This window comes from Liolophura sinensis, chromosome 1 (genome assembly GCF_032854445.1).
Source record: "Liolophura sinensis isolate JHLJ2023 chromosome 1, CUHK_Ljap_v2, whole genome shotgun sequence".
Classification (NCBI taxonomy): Eukaryota; Metazoa; Mollusca; class Polyplacophora; order Chitonida; family Chitonidae; genus Liolophura; species Liolophura sinensis.
Window position 1 is genome coordinate 70,813,732 of NC_088295.1, and position 21,764 is coordinate 70,835,495.

The following is a 21,764-nucleotide window of genomic DNA, read 5'->3' on the forward strand; positions in this document are numbered from 1 at the left end:
TGTTGTGGTGTTTGTGAACGGTGAGTTTTAAATCGGAATTTTACAACTTAAAAACTCTGGCCGATACTGGCACAAAGAGATACAGTAGAAAAGTTGCTTGATTTTTCAACAGAGTGACATTGCCTTAATTTATTGTCATTATGAAAGCAATGGGACAATTTTCAAAGATCAACAACAACTAAGATGTTGTAAACGTACGAAATATGATACGAAATACTGATTAATAAGTTTACTTACACCATATTCATCATAGTAGGTGGTGTCTGAAAAGAAAGCAAACAAATCATGAGAGCCGATTAGACATTGGCCATTTAGAAGAGATGAACCAATATGTATGTCTTCTGTCAGGAGTAATGTTCCTATACATTGTTGCGTAGATTTACAACATCAGTATGTTACAGGCTAGTGGATCACTAGCTCTTATCACGGCATGGAAGTATCGCACTGGCCATGTCATAAAGTGGTACACACAAGGACACACAGAGCTGTACACAAATACATACACACAGTGATACACACGCGCATACACACAGTGGTACACACACACATACAACCAGTGGCACACACACACACATACAACCAGTGGTACACACACGCATACACCCAATGGTACACAAAGTGGTACATACAATGTCTCTGCTTTGTGCGTCTTAGAATTTGTTACACCCTGTGTGTTGTATGACCATTTCAGAACGTCACAAGTTACTACAATGACATCAAGTGTGTCAAGAATATCCTATTCAACGCCTTCCCTCAAAATTTTAAAAAATTTTTTACGACTTTAAATCTGTTGCAAAGTAAATATGGTCTAGTCTCCAAAATGTCAGGCGCTCTGCTTTATAACGGTGTCTAATTCAACCCAACTCTGGGTTAGAGGCTGCAACGTGTTAAATAAAATGGCCGTGTCGGTATGCCAACAGTTGCAATCAAAGCACAACTGAGATATATATGTCTGATTGAACTAGCATGGTACACGGTTTGGACGCTAATGGGCTTAGAACATCAACGAAAACTGGTGACGGTGATTCTCTTTCCATGACTCGACCCTAATTACTTACTTTAAATAATGTAGCTAATTTTTTAGTGGCCAGTTTGTGTTGAACGTTGTTTTGAAAATTTCATTTTGGACGTACCTAAAACATCCATTATAGTTGACGAATGGTATAGGGATCTAAATGCCAAGTCCGACATTCGTATACCATCCGTAAACCATAAATGGGCGTTTCAAGTTAATAATCGCAGATGTCTGATACACCACGTAAATTAATAACAGAGAAAACCTAAATCAGTATGAAAGGTGTTTGTAAATGTCTCACCTGGACACTTGGGGCAGCACTCTCCTTCTGCAGCCACAGCATCCGGACAATTCACCTCCTCACAGCTCTCGTAGTAACACTCCAACTCTCCGTTCAGACAGGTGCAAATCTTGCAAGGGTCCGTGGACGGCTCCGGCCGAAGACTGTCCTGGTGGGCATAGAACTGCCCATCATAAGTACACGGTTTGTCTGTGAAACAACAAGAAAAACACAGCTGTAATGATATTAAATATATTTATCCTTTAATGCATAAAGCGAAAATGAAACAAGTGTATCATAATTGAAGTTCAGATTTAGGAACTATCCTATTTACCCTGTTATAAAAAAAAACACTCATTCCGATAACTTATTAACTTAAGTACATTGGTTTTACTTTCAGAAGAAACCATACAACAAAGTCTGATTTACACACGTCGTATGCGCTTTGGGTCATGTGTTGATATGGTCGACCGAAAGCTTTAATACATCATTGCTTCACAAATATCTATTGTTTTTTTAAAAAGGTTCAGTGAGAAGTCTGTACGTTAGAATATAATCATTGTTGTTGCCTTTCTGGAGAGCCATATGTGTGCATTTTGTCGCGTTTGACTGTGGCGTTTGCAGGCTACCAGTCACGTTGGGTAGGTGGCCCATAGGCTACACAGTTACTCCGTAGTTACTTCCATCCAAAATGGGCTGGAACATGTGGCTGGCACTCGATCAGAGAGAATAATTCAAGGGTACAGATTATACCCCATGCAGGCGTCCATGTGGTGAGAAGCTAGCACTTCTTCGTAAACAGGGCCGTATTTGATAAGTGAACTTTCTGTAGCAAATGGTAAATCCGGGCATTGGAATCTTCATATTGTTTATGCATCTTGATTCTGATAGGTAACAATAAAACAATGTAAAGTTGACATTACAGTCTGTGTCATCTCCGGAAATTGAGAAATGTCACGCGCAGCCCCTGGGGTGTCACAGACGGTCACAGGAACAGTGACGATTGAATGGAATCGTGAATACCACGATTATAATAACATGCTTAATACTGAAACAATTATTTGAGAAAGCACTGTAAAATGTTCAAAAAATAAATTAGAGTCTTGTAGGCGGCCCAGCATTTTAAAGTCTTAGATGATATTAAAATTATTCCACACAAGTGTTAATATATTGTATTTTACTTAACAACTTAAAAGGTAAACTTTTGTGTTTAAGTCAATGTTAACTGCCAAAGGCAGGTGTTCAAAACGTACAGATTAACTGGAAGAACTCGCAATGTACATGTCGAGCCACAAGCAACGAGTGGTCGGAGAGAAGCAGCAGGAGGCCATAGAGTAAAATATGAAATATGTTACTTCTAAAAAAAAAAAAAACAAGTATTTTTCTTATTAAAAACAGATAACAGGATAAAGAAAATTACTTAAATATCTTATGCAAAGCTTTGAAAGAACACTGGCGTTGTGTAAATTTGTATTTATGGGATTCACCTTAAGTGAGATGGATTAAGCGGTTATGGCGGCCTTTGACGGGTTGTCTATCATTGTTTAGTCCCGCCCCTTTACTCAAATAGACCACCCCCTCTGATGGTGAATACAGCGTTTAAAGTCGAACCCGACATTTAGAAACAAGTGTATTATTTAAATGAAAAGTTAAGCCGTAGTTTTAAACTGAGTATCTACGGAAACGTTTTTGTCTAGTTATCAATCTGCCTTCCATCCATGCGGATGACAATTCAGTGATTTGCCCACAGTCCACAGACCGTAGCTCCAGTGTAGTCTGAGTGTTCCAGAATGTCAGCCTATCTTTCCATGTTTCTCTTACAGTCACTATGGTCAATCCAAAACTACATGTAATTTCACTTTGATTCTTGAAAATTTATCTGAAAAGTGATGGCTTTATATGAACCTAAAATTTCCTAATGGCGTCTTGGAATAAACCTTAAAAAAAAAACAGCCAACAAAATTTACTGCTGGTTATACACTGCTGAAATACTTTGCCATGCCAAAATATGAAATAAAGACACTTACCATCTTGGCCGGCCACCACGGTGACCAGTCCGATCAACGCTAGGAGGATCTCCCCCCTCATCCTGACTGACTAGGAAGAGCCGTGCTGCAACCACGGGATTGCAACACCAGATTCCTAGTAAAGTAGGCCTAGCTTGACTTGAAGAGTCGTAGCCTGCAAAGCCTGTGTCTTGGACTAAGCAGTCGACTAATGTCCTAATCTGGGCCAGGGAGACTTTTAACCGGCCTGACACATGTAAAAGCCAATCAGAGCTTGTTCCATGACCATCCTCCTCCATGGCTTGCTGAGTCAGCGACGCTCACCACCCCTACCACTGGCCACGCCTCCTTCCACAACTTTTCTACGGGAGATTTTCGACTACTTCTCCAAGGGGCCCCTTTAGGGGCTGAGGTTTTGTGACTGGAGTAAAATCAGGCTTGTTCAAGTTGGAGAAAAGTTTTGAAAATAAAGAGACGGTTTTTAACAGCAAAGAATCCACTTTTTACAGAGTATTATATGCCTTTATGTGATAAGAAAAGTTTAGGGTGGAAGAAAAACATTGCCTATATACAACATTTGCTGACTTATGCAGTGATGTATTTCAGTGCTGTACAAGTAAGCCCCCTGTAACTCCATTCTTTTTTAAAACATACAGAGGATACGCCTTCATTTAACATAATATGTAATATGCAGTGAAATATGTAGACCATTAACATGTTGTTTTGCGGACCACTCGTATGGAGCCTCGTCAGTTTCTGTCGAGTTTCTGGTGATCTAGCCCTGGCTTCACAACTCTGTCGCCAGTCAAGATGTCGCTGACTGACGTAAGCTGATACCCTATCTAAGCGATACAAGATGGGAATCCAAACCTAGGAGAAAAAGAGAAAGTTAAACGCCATGCCATTTTCTGATTTGGCTTTCCTTTGACCCACGATCTCTTGTCGCTGAAAATTGCTTCAAGTCCGTCCCATTACCAAACAGGTGTGTTGCCATGGCAACTGTAGGATGTAGGCGGTCTGTGCAACACGTTGTCCTTTTTCTGTTTTATTCAAATCATCATTCAACATCCATGTTAAAACTCATAAAACACGGTTAATGCTTTAAAAAATGGTAACGTCAGTGTTAGTGGAACAGGACAAATATATTGGCGGTGATGTACATAAGTAAACCCACCTGCTCCAGACGATGTTGTGTCGCAACTGACGCTTTCTGAAAGGTTTTTACAATGTGCCAGTGATTTAGAACTGCGTTGCCTCTATATATGTCAAAGCTTTGGTAAATACTTACTACTTTTCCATTACAACACAATCAGCTTAAAAAAGATCGGGTGTAAGTGAGAACTCCAAATTTACCTTGAATGGCTGGTAATATAAAGCCATAAGCCGAAGATAACACAAAGGTCAATGTTTAAAGCAACCTCAAATCAAAATCCGAAAGATCTATTTTCCGTTACTAAAGACAAAGATTTTGATGTGTGGGGAAAGGCGATAGGTAGTTTACAGGTAGGCCAATAGGATAATGATTATATACTAGCAAGTTCACCATGAATAGGCCTGCTCAAGTTAACTTTAACTGTTCTTATCATATGGTTTGGTTGAAATATTGCCTAGGAGGCATTAAGCCAAAAACATTCATTTGCATATATCATTCATATATGAATATGTGAAAATATATAACCTTTGAGGATAAATATACTGAAATACCATATATGATGGCAATTGTTAGTACGCAAGAGCGCACACCACTTACAGAAATATAATCGGACTAAAATCATTAAGCTGACAGTATCTTCAAATGCTTTATGGAAACATTGCCTTGGGACCATATATAAAATGTTCAGTGAAAAGAAAGAGATATTCATTTTCATTTTTCTTAACAGTATTTATGTGTGATAGAATAATCTTCAAGACAAATGGAAGTTCATTGAATTAAAACAGTATACTATATCCCATGCCGCAATAATATTCAATATATTATATAGTTATGGAATTTCTAACACATCATCAAGATGCCGAAGGACCAATTCAGGCACTTAGAAAGAAATTTAACTTATTTTATTTATTTGCTTGGTGTTTTACGCCAATTACAAGTTGTATTTCACCTATGAGACAATGTGCAGCATCATCCACAGGTTGTTGGCATACCTTCACACTTGCTACTACATAGAAAGCCAGCATATTGGCTGGACTTGAACTCTCAGCAACCGGACTGGTATGAAAGCTCTGCCACCGCGTTACGCTGACACGCCACGCTAACCCCTGGACCACTGCCCCCCCCCCCCCCCCCCCCCCCACGCCACCCCTCCATTATATTGAAAGTCTTTATTCCCATGCACTATTCCGATGCACTATTCACGGATTAAGGCTTAATACGCATTGACACAGCTCTCTGGAACGTTGCCTGCAGTCATAGAATTAACCTGCTGAGTTATCTGAGTATATCTCGAATCTTGGTATTTCTTGAATGCACTCATTCAGAAGAAATAAGCTTTTAGATCAAAACCAGCACCAAGCAAACGTGCATCATTCTTATGACAGGGTGCTTGTGAAATTCTGCTAACTCCCAAAGTGTGGTGTTTGCTACTTGTTTCTTTCTCTCCAATATCGGATCTGTGATAAAGGTCAGTCAAGCAGATCAAAAGATCTGCCTTTTGGCAAAATCTTTAAATGCAATCAAATTAATGGAGTATATTCTGTAGACAGAAATTTTGTTTGTCTGTTTGCCTAAAGAAAGTCTAACTGTTAATCGAGAAAACTGGACATCAGAAAATTGTTTTTAACCATCTTTTTTGGAAGGACTTATCACATCCGCGCGGCGCAATGACCCAGGAGCCTCCCATTCATGCGGTCGTAGTGAGTTCAAGTCTATCTTCCTCTCCAGCCGTACGTTTGGAGGTACGGCGGCAACACGAAAATGGTTGTGGGTTTGCCGGGACTCTGGCTAGTTTACCCTCAATATAATCATGACCGCCGTCGTATAAGTGAAATTTTCATGAGTTCGGCGTTAAACTCCTGGACCAATCAAATAAATAGATAAATAAAATGTTTGATCGAAAAGTCTGGACATTTCGCGACGTTGATGTTTACACAAATACAAGCGAAAAGTACTGAATTGACTGATTCCGGTTTCCTTAATGCATAAAAATGACCAACGTCAAAACATTCTTGATTATGGCGTTAAGCAACGATCAAACAAAAAATTGCAATTTAATGAACAGACTGAACACAGTTTTTCTGTGGAATATAAGATCTTTTTATTGAGGCAACATAACTTTTTTAGTTTTAATATACAGCGGTATGTACATGCATGCGTATAACGATTGATCAGTTCTCCCATTGACACTGGTGTGCACCGTAAGCATGGTCGCAATAATAACGAAAGAAAGGAAAAAGTTACAGAATGAAAATCTTTTGCAAAGATTGAAAAACTAATATGTCAACTTGATATATTTTCTGAGCAGGATAGATGACATCTACAAACTGTTGTATTATATATGACAGACTTCTGCTTTTCCGACAGAATACTTCTGTTGGTGTAACGATGTATGGTACTTGTTAAATTGGCTACAACTTAATATTAGTAGCATTATGTCAGTAACATAACCTATTTTAGCATCACTCAAAAAGCATAGCATTATGTTAAATATAACGGAGTAGTTTTTAAAGAGTAATGATCTGTAGTACTTGGGCCATTTATCTGTAAACATGTCAACACATACACATTCGTCTATCTTTAGCGACATGATGAAAACAAATTGTAAATAGATTTTGAAAACATAGTTAAGGACATATAATTAAGAACATAGTTAATTTAGCACTTTATAAATAAAGCATCAGAAGTCATATATTGAGTTCTGGTGGCTCAGCGTCTTCATGCCAGGGCGAAATCTGCCAATCCCTGTAGAACGAGAAAATCATCTTACGTTATACTACGTTGTAACATTGTATTTACAATGGTATACAGAGCGTTTTTTTTTTATCATTGCACCCTAAGTTATTTATTTATTTATTTGATTGGTATTTTACGCCGTACTCAAGAATATTTCACTTATACGACAGCGGGCCAGCATAATGGTGGGAGGAAACCCACGACCATCCGTAGGTTGCTATAAGACCTTCCCACGCACGACACTAATTTAAGCAGGGCTAGGGCCAATAACGACTTCAAATCTCTGCCATATATATTTTGCCACCTGTGAATTGTTTTTGGGGTCCAGTTTTGGTGTCCACATTCAACCGGTATCATCGTTTGACATTTCTAATATATTGATAGAAATACGTAACGTATTAACTATTACAACTTAACATTTACAATCTTTCATTATAGATAGTCGTATTAATATAAAAGCTTTTTTTTTATAAATCTGCTGAAGTAATTAAGATCTGAGAGTTAGTGACGAAGAAACTAGAGCATCAGTAGTAGTAGTAACTTATACGTCTGCCATTGGAGACGGGGCTAGGAGCAGAAACCTAATCTCAAAATGAGGGTCACTTTTGGTCATCCTCGAGATTCTCAAAGTCACGCGTGATTATCCAAGGTCAAAGATGCTTAGCAAAACCGGCTATGTAAGGGTCAGTCGTCTATGCTACGCTGATATTCACTGACCTAGTGCTTACTCGAATGATTTATATTTTCGTCTGGTCAAACATACATATAGGGGAAGTTTTGATGTCATACTGTCATTTGATATCAGCCTCAATCCAAAAGCATCTGGAGACATGAAACACATTTATTTAAATATATGTAACTATGTCACTGAGCATTTAATGAAGTAATTTTGAGGTCAATTATTGTCCACAGCCATCCCTATGGAATTGGCTTGTCGTAACCTGTTATGTCTTCGAAGAACACAACAACGTTGATTCCATACATTCTGTTGACTGCAGTTTGACGTTTTAAAAAAAACTACAGACCGTTACGGAAACAAATACAACTTAAATCTTGTTCTCATACAATCCCTTTGCACATGAGCGAATATGTTCATTTCTTAGTGAAATATGACACCTGGAAATTGTCAATATTCGCGTGTGGGGTACCTGAAGAGTTAGTGTCTGGTTGCAATGAAGAATAAATCTCAAACGTTCATGTGTACAAATACATGTATGATTATGTAAGAGAATTGCCTGGACGCCTGTGTTTTAAAGGTCAGAAGAGCATGTCAGCGAGCCCCGCCTGCACATGTCCTCTGGTCGGCCTTTACCCTCACAAGATCAGGATTTCCTCCTCACGTCTTGGTTAGAAGCACATTCTCAACTCCTCTTACGTCACTAACTCGGCGATTTAACCTTTACCATAAAATTAAAAAATAATAAAACACCGTCTTAGCTAGTGTGCTTTAACTCCAACTTAATTTGTGGCAAGCTGCAATGGATGTCTAGAGCGATCGACTGACGTGGAGAACACACATCCAAGCTCGTTGGTGTTCAAAAAATATCCTGGCACAATTTCTGCGCTGTTATATGCGTCTAAATGCAATTTTGTCCCCAGAAAGTACATCTTAGCGGGTATTTGGTGAGGGTTACATCTAGGACACATATGCAGGCGAAGACTCATTGAACACATGGAGAACATAATGTTATATTCCGCCTCCTGTTGACTTCCTGTTTGGGCTTGTGCCGCCTGAGACCCTACCGTACACATACCTTACATTCATAACACCAGCCCAACAATCTGTTCATGCGGTTGAGATATTAACCCACAAATCTCCACAAAACAACTCCCCCATGTCCTCTTCAGAATGGAAAACATGTTTGTTTACTAAACTATAGAAGTATATATTTGACGTACATCACTGGCAATTGGATTTCTAACTGTCGAGGATCGATAAGTTTTGATAATGTTGTCTTCGAATCGCTCAGCGATTTAAGACACAGACACAGTGAAACGCCCCACGCAATGTTAGAAGACTTACTTTGTGATGCAACAAATGTTGTGAATTATATTACATTGTTTATCATCCAAACCCTTTTTGGCCTGCATAATTATCCATGCATGTGAAAAATACAATATATATTGCGTTTTTTTTCTTTCTTTTGTTTTGGTTTCTTTTTTTTTTTTTTAGTTCGTTGCGTTTTCAACTGTTGGTATCTGATTTGTATAAAATTTAACGAACAATATACAAATGTCTATATGGTTATTAAATTTCTTGAGCAATTTACATCTTAACTTTTCTTTGAACTGTGAGATCCACCATATATCAGTTAGAGTGACACATTGCAATAATGTGTTATTGGAATTATTAATGTACAAGCCCTTGGAAAAGTTTCGCTGTGTATAGCCTAGGTCTATTTGATACCAGACGTATTGTCTAACCCCTTACCGTCTTACATCATTGCCCTGTGTCAAAAGGTCAAGGCACCGATGGTCCGACCTTATCGGCAGACAAGTTCTATTACCACTTAAAATGTGGTTAAAACAAGGGCAGTAGGCCTTTGGTATACACTATACCCCATCAAATCATCCGGAAAACTTGGACCAGCTTCCAGTTTATCTCTTAAGTAGCTTACCGTGGACAATCTCAAATTCTCAACAGCACTACTTCAGCAAGTCCTTGCTTGAATGGAAATTAATTAACTGAACCGGTGATGATTAAAGTATGATATTTTATATGGGGCATTTGCGATTTCTTGTAGTGCTTAGTTTCGTCCTTTATCGTCTTTTTGGCTAATTAAATCTGGCTTATACGTGATTAATTAACAAACTATATTCATTTATTTATTTGATTGTTGTTTAACTGCATACGCATAAATTTTTCCTTTCTACGATGGTAGTCATTTTTATGGATGGAGGGAACTGTAGAGTACACGTAGTAAAGCAGACTTTGGCAAGTCACTGACCATTTTTCCTACGTGTGACGTACAGATATGCATACACATGATCTTCCACAAACGTTACACAGCACAAAAAAGCGGCATCGACCACTCTTTGTCACCAAGGCAGCCCGACGAATCTACAAATTCTATGTCCAAGACCAGGTTTGAACCCGTTCCTCGTGAAACGAAACTACAAACAGAACATGTATTATCACATATGTTAAGCACATGTGTAAAATCTAAATGAGACAGGGTCAGGGTGATCTATATACAGTAGATTGGGAATGAAGCCTCACTCAGCAGTAAGCCACATAGTTCTGGGCGCCTAACCTTGAACATAATCAAGTAATTCACAAAATAAGTCTCTGTGGTAATTAGATGCAGGTTGTTGCCTTCTAGAATATAAGTGATAGCATCAAAATCTTTCGCGATAACATTTAAGATATGTTTAACTTGTTTAATTTATCTGCATCACATGCTCTAGGCTTTAATCGTTTTGTTCTAGACGTAAAATAAAAATGGCATTATAAGACACTCTAAACAATGGCATAAATTTCATTACCACTGTTTTTTTTTTTTGTAATCCACTTAGAAATCCAACACAAAGGACAGAAAGGGGACAAGGGGACCGGATATTATGTCTTGAGTCCAAGTGCGAGTAACAGAAGCGGTTACGTGTGCATGGAGATATTGGTATACACGAACAACTAACAATGAAGTCTGGAACATTTATGAAACATTCATCTTATACATTTATGTTGTCTGTCATCTTGGCATAAAGCAATCCCGATGTCGGATAAAAACATCTGCTTGAGTATTATACATATGCAATATAGTTGCAATTGTACTGGAGAAATGTTTCTATCATCATCCAAGTTCAACCAAACTGAGGTTAAAATATCACTATTATATTTCCGGTTTGGGCTGACATTTTTCATGCTGTCGTTATAGAGTATATTTACGCGTGAGTGAAGTCTTCACGCAAAGAGCGTATACAACAACCATCAAACAAATACATTTGATTATTGTATCGTGTTGAATATGAAATTAGATCGCAGATTATGTAACTTACCCTTTGTCTGAAGAACGGCACAATGTATATGAATTGATCACAATAACTACACGCCATATGGTCCTATAAATGGCTTGAGGTGTGAAAAGATTTGAACAGAGCAACTCTGTAGATATGTATGCTTGAGGTTTTACGTCGCATATTTTTTCAGTCATATGACGACGAGGAGTCATTAGGTGTGTGTACATGTATACTGTAACTTCGTGTGACAATGGGCCAGGCAAAGCCGACAAAGTGCTGCCGCCACTAAAGTAGACACCAGACATGACACCCCACGCAGTCACATTATTCTGGCATCGGACCAACCAGTCCTGTCTCCATGCTCTAGCCTGTTAGTGCTGAGCGCCCAGCGAGGGAGCAACAAGTGCCATTTTAAAGTCTCTGATCTGACCCGACGCGAGCTCGATCCCAGGTCCCCCTGTAGATATATAAAGCTGTAAAACAATGAAGGCTTCTGACAATAAATGGTTTCCACATAACGTCTTTGGCGTTGACAAATCAAACGGATTTGTAATCTTCAGATGAAATTCTTCGCAAACCATTACATGCATGGAGCTGTTAGATCTTTCTGGAGATAAAACGTTTCAAACATTTAAACTACAGCGGCAAACCTGTTGGTAAGGAAACAGAGAGATGCTGGATGTTAATATAATAAATAATCTCTAAATCAACAGAAGACAATGTGTTTATTGTATTTCGCGAATTAATAAGAGCCCGGATACATGTATATTCTAATCTGTTTTGGCAACAAAAATAGGTATTTTTTTTTTCGAGTTAATAGTTTGAATACTTGTCATAGTAATTTAATCGTGTACATTCTAAAGTGAGAGTTGAACTGTGTATAAACTGAGAAAGAATATAATTAGTGTGTGTCACACGCAAACTATCACGCTTATATTGCGTCATTGTTGTAAGTCACACGATCTTGAGCTCTTTCCTGTACTGGTGTCTTACATTAGTATGTCCACTACTAAGGGTATGTAGTCCAAAACCAGACTGGCACATTTCTGTTCTATATAGTGCATGTAATCTGCTCACAAAGCTGCAAACCCCGGTGTGCTGTACATAGTAATTTGACCAGCCACAGATGTTGGCTAAGGTGTCACGAAAGGTTCGGTTGCACGTTCTACTGCCTCAAAAATGCGATCTTTGGTCATCTGGGATTCATATGCAGTGGAATTCTTTCCATATATGCTGTTATAGCTGTTGGTCGACCCGACGATATATGGATTGTTGTGATAGACACATCCTGCTGGGTTATGTGCAGGGCAGGGGTGGGCGTTACCTCATAAATCCCAGCGACAGCAACTAGCTGACCTGTCTTCTATATTACAATGCCTTACCCTACTCCATTGAATGGAAAAGAAATTGTGGAAAATTGACATTAATTAATTTAAAAATTCGCTGATTTTAGTTTTGGGACAAAGAACACAGCATCCCCAAGAAGGTCGATACACTGAAAGGGTAGACAGTGTCCTCATTAGACATTTTATTGGAGAACGTAAAATTACTACATCGTACACAGAGACAATATGTGTGGATTCTGAGAGTAGATTCTGAATCTTCTATACATCCCAACAGGCTCTCTCATCATAGATGCTGAAGCAAAGCAAATGATTTATTTATGGTTGTTTGAGGATTTACTCCGCACTTAAAGAGTACTTCACGTCGGAGGAAAAATGACAGAGCCCTTTCACCTGAACAAAAGTACCCCGAATTCATATACTGTTTGCAGTGAAAGAATTACAATACAATAGAATGATGCCTCAAAGTACAATAGTATTCAAGCAGAATGAGGTCGCAGCATCAACAATATATACGTTACTACCGCCTTGTATGTGTGTAACGATTTCCTTCTCCATGAAATGATAGATATGACATACTTTCTGATGCATTTAGGCAAATATAAACCCTGCTACTTTCTTTCTTGGAAGACTTTAACCACTGCTAAAACCACCATCGGCATGTGGCCAATGCAGTAAAGTAGTGTCACAGATCAAGTTGATATACAAAATGTAGACACAGCAATCTGGGTGTGGGAATGGCGTGGGTGCGTAAGCGCTGCAGTATATCTGCAGGCAAGGCCTTAAAACAAATGTTATATGGAAATAGCTTGACTCATGCTATACAGGTGGTGACCACGCACGTCTGTGACGACACTGAACCATACATGGGCCGAGATGCTGGGACGATCCATGGATACTCAGTCACTATGCCTATGGCAGAAAGACGGATATATGATCTAGCTATGGTTTTCTAAACCGTGACGTATCATATGCAGAACATGTAGGTTTTATAGGCCCATGACTGTAGTAATAGGCTATGAAGATCTTATTTGCCGTGGATTAATTTAACAGCATTTTGGACTGTTATACGTTGGCAATACTGTTAGGGAAAAGCGGCAATAAGCAGTTTATAATGAATAAAATCTATTAAAAATGTATCAACACGTGGATTTACTTCATATATGAGTCATTATAATGTCGACCGCCGTCGTATAGGAATAAGTGAAATATTCTTCCACACAACATGCGTAAACCTCCAATCATGTAGATTAATAAATCAAATATAAGTCTACATGTATATAGGCCTGACGGAAACTTTACTGCATAGACCTCTGTATTTTTCAGTCTCTCTGCGTAGCTTATCTTTTCCCACCCAAAGTGAAATTTTCAAATATTAGCATGGATTGTAATTTGATGTCTTTATGTGCATAAAATATAGATCATTGGGGTGGTGTCGACTGCGTTGCATGGAAGAGAAGCCAGAAATATAATTAGTGGAAGGGGGATAATTCAACACAAATAACATAACGATGTAGAGTAACTGCCCTTGAAAAGGAATTCCCTGGGTAAAATATTTCTTTGGCTCTCATTTATACATTAAATATATTTGTATATTTATGATCAATTCAGTGAAATTTGTCTCTTTAAATACAGTAAAGAAATACTGTAATACTGTAATGTGTTCAGAGAAGTATATTCATATGATGGTTTCAAGGTCTAATCGGAGAAAGCTATCACAACTCAATGTGCATTTTGAACTCAAAAATCTAGCAGTCTGCGAGTGTAAAGTGGCAAAGATCTCATTCTCGGATAACTCCCGAGCATTGAAATGGTAAGTAGCACGTGTAACAGCTCCATGTAAGGCACAAGTATATGTAGGCCATAAAAGTATGGGACTTGATATTGTATAAAAATTTCATTAGTAATTGCATTTCATTGTGCATGACAATTTTGGATAGTACCTAATGAAATATTAATCGACAGGTTACGGACGTGTCCCGAGGGTAAATGCACTAATTGCACCGGTTTCCTAGGAAGCGTGTGTTTAGGCCAAAGTGGTCCTAATGATCAGTTTGTTGCAAGATATCTCAATGTTTCTTTGGCCTACTGACACCACACGCTACACATCGTGGAGAACAATTTGTACAACAAAAGTTCATGAGGTACCTTCTTCATACATTGGGGAAAGTTGCTTTTAAAACACACTGCCACTTCCTCCAATGCTATATATAGGAGCCTAGTTGTGACGTCACTAAGTATGAATATGACGTGAGCGCTAGGCAACAACGTTATGACGTCATCCCATTGTCACATTACATCGAAGCATCGTAATCTTTCAAGACGGTTACTGGCTCAATTTTCTGAGAGAAAACCTAGATTTTGGACAACATACGAGCTTAAACATGAAGACACAGTAACTTTACACAAACGTGTTCTATTCAACCGTGAGTTTTTGTTTCACTGCTGTGGCGAAAAGAAAAACATCCACGAAATCTGCAAACAGGAAATTACAAGGGAGCGCACAATCATACATAAACATGTCAGTTTATCGTTTGTGGTTTAACATGCTGTGTTTAATGGGATTTGTTTGAGAATGAATCACCGTTGCCGTGTAAGGGGAGGGGGAGGGGGAGTGCGGAAAGTTGTTAAACTGTTCAGGGAAGAATCCGTTCCCTTTTGTTAAACATATACAGTACCTTAGCTACATTTATGGTTGTGTGAATGTTCAACGCACATGAAATATAACGGGAATTTAAAGCTCATACTGAACTTCATGTTCTACTGATTTATTCACCCTTTCATCCAGGGGCCTTCGTGGCTCAGTTGGTTAGCCCGCTAGAGCAGCGTAATGCCCCAGGAGCCTCTCCAATCCGGCCACTGTGCGTTCAAGTCGAGGTCATGCTGGCTTCCTCTCTTACGTGGGAAGGTCCTTCAGTATTCTGCGGATGGTCGTGGGTTTCCCCCGGGCTCTGCCCGGTTTCCACCCACCATAATGCTTGCCGCCGTTGTATAAGTGAAATATTCTTGAGTACGGCCTAAAACACCAATCAAATAAATAAATACTCTCTCATCGGCTTTGGTAAAACATTTTGTATGGGATATATGAAACTGCGACGTGTTTGTATATACAGAATTGTACTATAACTCATGTGGTTGATTTTTTTTGTTCATGAAAAAATCACATCCATGTTTTATTTTTAAAATTTGGTTTTATTTAATTCATTTGTATTTATTCTTTCCTATTTAAATGCGCTTACTCAAAACAATTCTTTTTAGCATTTCCTAAAATTGCTTCAACTATTCTCGGAAGAAATGCATAACTTTCGTTAAAAAATCATCATGTTTACTGTTAGTGTGTTTTTATGACCTCAAAGGTTTGATTTTGAGAAGAGCTACCTGAGTTGGAGTCATGTTATTATACACCCGGATGTGCTCGTCCGCAAGTTCAAACACAGTGACTGGAGTGAGACAGCTTAACGCAGCACATCTGAGATGGCTCCGTAGCCTCTCACCAATGTGGTCGCTATGAGTTCAAACCTAGTTCATGCTGGCTTTTTCTCCGGCCGTAAGTGGGAAGGCCTGTCAGCAACCTGCGGATAGTCGTGGGTTTTCCAGGGGCTCTGCCCGGTTTCCTCTCACCATAATGCTGGCCGCCGTGGTATAAGTTAAAATAAATAAATAAAATATTTGAGAAGGAAAAAATATTAACTTTGAACGAACTTTTTTTCTTAACATTATTTCTGTTACTCATCCATAGAGAGTTCAAAACATAACCACGCTAAGTATACTGTCTCCACATTGTGTTCATAGACCTTTATAACTCTATGTCTTTCACTTTTCAGACGGTGAAATGGGCTATTCCATTTTCAGTCAACTGGACTTGATCATACGGGACGCAAAATTAGTCAAAGAGGTGATCGCTGCAGACAGCAAGATTACCAGTCACGTGGCCTGCATGGAGGCAACCAAGCGTGGGAAACCAATTCAGACTGAGTTCTGATTTTGTTATAATGGATTCTAACTGTAGAGAGTAAGATAGGTCTGCATGTGGAGAAGTATCGAAATTATTTTATGCTTGAAGCTTTTGGTCCATGACCAAATTTTAACTCAGCTTGTTAGTCAACAATGCTTCTACATACTTCAAATTGTTTACCTCTTTATTTATTTACTTATTTGATTGATACTCAAGAATATTTCACTTATACGACGGCGACCGGAATTATGGTGGAAGGAAACAGTGCAGAGCCCGGAGGAAACTCACGACCATCCATAGGATGGCGCCAGGCCTTCCCGCGTACGAATAGGTATCTGACAGGGTGGCCAACAAACCCTACTGCCTGTCTAACATATACATGTATCTGTGACTTCACATCGTTGTAATACATACCCTATCTTTCGAGAACAAACGCTGTAGCTCACACATACATATGTATGTGTGACCTCAAATGACAATGTCTCATTTTAATAAATACTATTATATTTTGCGAACAAACGCTATAACTGCCTAATCTTACGTATGCATGTAACTGTGCTTTCCTTGTTCCATCAATCCAACGGTCACATAAAGGACTTGGTAAGAACCAGAAACGTTTTCTGGAAGCGGTCATAATGAAGCTCCGAGGGTTGGTCATATCGATTTTAGGCAGGTGGGTGTGAAGGGCCGATTATCTCTATATAACCCTTATCCATGCGAACCGGAATGTTGTTTCTCGTGGCACTTAAGAGATTTTGTTTTTCCTTAGTGTGATATGCAAAGAGCGGATATCAAAGTTATAGCCACGTACAACATTTATGACCCGTCTTGGTAAATTAGGTTGTATAGAAATGATTCCGTTGCCCTTGCACAATTTAACTTGGTCTACCCAAGACAAAACATTTACACGTTTGACAATTTTTAGCACGTGTGATGTTGATTCCATCCCTATACCCTTTCTAACTTAAATCTACTTGCATTTTCAGACCACATCAAAACAACAAAGACTGTAATGCAAATAAATGACAAATGGTAAGTTTTTCCATTAATTGTGCAGAAATATGGCTAACATAAGGAGCTTATTTGACTGACAACTCGCTTAGTAACATTTAAGCCTCCTCGATGTATTTGCAGCTGTTTCATTGGCACAATTCTAAACTAAGGGTCAGGATGATTCTGTTTCTACTGTCAGTTCTGGTAGTTGTAATCCTCTGATTGGCTGGTGTAATTACTGGTTTGTTTAATCATAATTCCGCATGGAAACTATCAGAGAAATGAATAACATGCTATCAGTTAACATCTTTATAATTATGTGTGTGTGTGATTTCTTCCACAGCGATCCTTTGACAAAAGCCAAGAAGTCCCATTGCTTTAATTTGTTGGAATACGACACGGTCTCCGACAGAATTGACCCAGATCCAACGAAACTGTGCCCGGTTTCCACACACCATAATACTGGCCGCCGTCGTATAAGAGAGATATTCTTGAATACAGTGTAAAACACCAATCAAATAAATAAATGATACAAAAAACGAAAGTAAGATCTAGCGAGTCGATTTATCCGTATACCAGTAGTTATAATTCCATGTACTTTGTCATTATTTCCTGTTTATTAATATCTAGTTATATATATAGATACTAATTGAGGTATGCATTCTAGACTTGTAAGCATGTATCTGTACGTTAGAGCGGGCAGTATAAAAAACTCTAATATATATAAGCAGAAATTATGATCACTATTCTTTTTCATTAGATTGGTTTATTATAGTTTTACGCGTATGTTGAGGGATTTACATATACATATTACAATGACCGGATCATCTGTGAAATATCCTGGCACAAAGAATTAATAACTGAAGCAATTATGAAAATACATGTGTGTGCTAATTTGCGTAAAATACTTTTACACGAACCCATCCATAAATGTGTAAATGCATACATATATTGGCTTGAATGGCGACACCATCCCACAGAATAATTTCAGGCATTCCACAAGATAACAATATAACGAGTGACATTCGTCAGTAAGGTTGATTACTGTGAGGAGTATCGAAGTGTGGACAAAGATTGCATAATTTGAAATCTGGACAGAGGAAAAGGAAGGAAACAAGGAACAGACAAAATAATCCATACAAAGTGTGCGGTAAAGACGGCAGCCTGTATTTTTCCGTAAATGGATTAGTCTTCTATTGTAATAATACAGTTTGTTCTGCTACTCTGAACATACCATTATAACTCACCTGGTGTTACAAGTCGAGTTTGAACTCAAAGACCAGGAAGAAAACCCAGCTAGACAAAGGGAAATAATGCATGCAACTCTATCAAGATGATACTACACAGAGTAACAGCCCTTGAATTAAGGCGCGACCTTTCATCAAACCATTTCTCCTTTATCAGTATGTTATAAGTTACAATGGCGTATGTGTTTTACAAAAATGATATATCTATTTCCTTTCCTATTATATTTTACTTATCCCAAGTCATTCTCTTTCTAGCATTCCCTAAAACTGTGTCTAGACTATACTCCGCAGAATTGCATTGTTCGTTAAAACCTCGTCATATTTACTGTTAAAGTGTTTTTATGACCTCATAGGTTTGATTTTGAGCAGAGTTACCTCTGCGACCTCCTCAGCTGGAGTCATGTTATTACACACCCGGATGTGCTCGTCCGCAAGTTCAAACACATTGACTGGGGTAATACATGAAAGCTCCGACGATTTCACCCACGACATTTACAAACACATGCAAGCAAAATTTGGAAGCCGTAGTTTAAGTTTTAGCTAATTTTTTGGCTAGTATATCTTCTCTTACTTTTCTCCTGAGTAAGTACAGCATACCCTTGAGATTGTAATTATGACACACACACTTTTGCTACGATGCTATATCAATAGGCCGTGTGTGGAGGGTCTGCCAGCATCGTACAAATGATCTTGGTTTTTCTCCGGACTCCTCTAAAAAGCCGTCGTTTGAGTGAAATATTCTTTAGTAAAGTAAATAACTAGGACTCCTGTATGGTGAAGTCGCCTATTCCAATTTCACCCAGATGGACTTGATCATACAAGACACAAAATTAGTCAGAGAGGGGTTGTTTTGTGATCTTCGTACAGACAGCAAGATGACCAGTCACGTGACCATACATGAGGAGCCAATTCAGAGTGAGTACTGATAACTACAATACATTCCGGCTGTACTCTGTATAGTGTATTAAGGGCAAAAGAGAAGCATGTGAAGAGTGATGTCTGATAATTTAAACTTCTTTGTGATCACCAAATCTTACCTCAGATTAAGCTCACCGGCATCATCAGTGGTTTTACCAGATTAATGACAGGTTTCCCTCTTATGGAAAACTGTGTTCATTTTGAAACCCACCTTTCTTTTTTTCATATAACAGCTTATACTGTTTCTACAGCGGTCGTATCTGGAGTGGTATGGGCTTGAGAATCGAAGACCAAAACCTTCTAAAGACGCAAAAACTGCTAAAGTCAGAGTTGGAAATGTTGGAAAAATTTAACAGATATAGACAGATAAATTCATGAAATTTTTCTAAAAACAAACATATCACAAGTGTTAAGTGTCTAGAGTAGCATTGTCAAGTGATGTCTTCATAATCTAAATGTGAGCGTGGTAACAGTGGGCGCATCATTAGACAAACCGAAGTAGCAACTGCGGAGATCCTAATGCCGTTGATATTTCGTTGATATGACTGGATCATATCTATCCCACAGACTGTGATCGAAAGTTTCCAGAGATTTGACAGAGAACTGGGGAGAAACCAGAAACAACGCCCCAAGAATATGTTCAGCGAGGACCAAAGACTGAATGACAAAATGGTTAAATACCGCGAGATTCTCGAGCAGGATGTGATCCTTCGGAGAGAGATCCTCAGTGTAACTCCTCTTATGTACATTTTACTTTTTTGCGTTTGGTCTATTCATACTTTCCAGTGTTTGTTTTCGAACGTCAGATCAAATCAATGTGAGGCCAAATTAACACATATATAACATATAATCGAAAATTATTGATATCGCCATATGTAAATTTGCTCCAACGATCTAAAGCTCCAAGAAAATGTTTACTGTTTGTAGTTTGTAGTAGTTAGACCAATTAATGACATTAGACATGACACACTATCATTGTAATAAATATTCATGTCTTTCTAGAACAAACGGTATAGCTCCCTATCTTACATATGTTCCATCAGAAAATAGGGCGACCATAGAAAGGCCTTGAAAGCGGTTATTAGGAATTAGGAATCTGAATGTCTGAATGTTATTCTTGGAAGTATTGGAAAGAATGTATGTCCAAAAGTTGCATGTCCAGTAAGTTTCGACAAAACGGATGCCAGTAATACAACATTTCCCTTTAAACAATATAATTTGTTCCATAGTAAGTAGTTTTTATACATTTTAAACATTAAACAGGTGATGTAAAGTTCATCTTTGCATTTAACTGGTCAAATTAATTGATTTCCGGACTTTGACCTTTATGAATTTTCAGAGGTGAAACACATCAAAATGGAGACAGCAATGCAAATAATTCGCAAGTGGTAAGTGTCATCAAAAACATTTCGTTTATAGCTTTATATATACAATATCAAAGTATTTTTATGGACATTTGCAGAAATTGTGCCGACAACACTCTTTAGTGAAGGTCAGATCTGTGAGGGTGAGGTTTTAGAATCTATGCTTAGCTCTGGTAGCTATAATCCCCTAATTGGTAGTTTAATCAATATTGTGCATAGAAGTATGATATTTAACATGTGTGACCCGACAGTCACTAACTAATTAACTGTAGTAGTTATCTTCGTATGTCATTTTTCCACAGCGATGCCTTGATTGCAACACGACCGAGACGAAGATATCTAATTGCGTGAACTTGTTGACAAACGACACGGGCTGGGACAGATCTGGTCCACATCCAACAACTGAGGTCAATCTTACACCACATAGACACATAGCTTGTGTCTCCCAACGAAAAGATAAACAAATCTAATTTTTATGAATACCAAGTTGCTGTTTTCTCTTTCTGCTTGTCAACTGAATACGCCTGAATATTTGAATAAGAAAAAGTATCTGTACTATTCGTCGTATGCACGGCAATCCTAATATATCCTTGTGTTTTGTAAATAATTTTTCATACAGATCTGAGACATGGATATACTCATTCTCAAACCCCTACAAAAGACTTAATAATTAGCATAACGTCTAAACAGAGAGTATCCGTGTATTTAAAACCCTTTGACAAAGATGTATACATTCTCAGTTGGTTTTTTTTTCATACTAATTTTGAATGATTGTGGTGTCAGTCAAAACGGCGGAT

At 38.4% G+C, this 21,764-nt stretch overlaps 1 protein-coding gene across 1 annotated transcript; it reads right to left on the minus strand.

The window, feature by feature from the left end:
• Nucleotides 1–27: 27 nt before the first annotated feature.
• On the minus strand, nt 28–3,486 carry LOC135482403 (kielin/chordin-like protein). The gene is made up of 3 exons (XM_064762371.1): nt 3,323–3,486; nt 1,317–1,505; nt 28–263 (listed from the first exon to the last, which is right to left on the minus strand). Exons 1-3 carry the CDS (start codon nt 3,381–3,383, stop codon nt 169–171), a joined length of 345 nt encoding a protein of 114 aa, XP_064618441.1. The 5' UTR covers nt 3,384–3,486; the 3' UTR covers nt 28–168.
• Nucleotides 3,487–21,764: the final 18,278 nt, after the last annotated feature.

Coding starts and splice junctions, on each gene's coding strand:
- LOC135482403 (XM_064762371.1), bottom strand. CDS start 3,383: ATGAGGGGGGAGATCCTCCTAGCGTTGATCGGACTGGTCACCGTGGTG. Junction 1,506..3,322: donor CGTGGTGGCCGGCCAAGATG/GTAAGTGTCTTT, acceptor GTTGTTTCACAG/ACAAACCGTGTACTTATGAT. Junction 264..1,316: donor GTGCTGCCCCAAGTGTCCAG/GTGAGACATTTA, acceptor CTTTCTTTTCAG/ACACCACCTACTATGATGAA.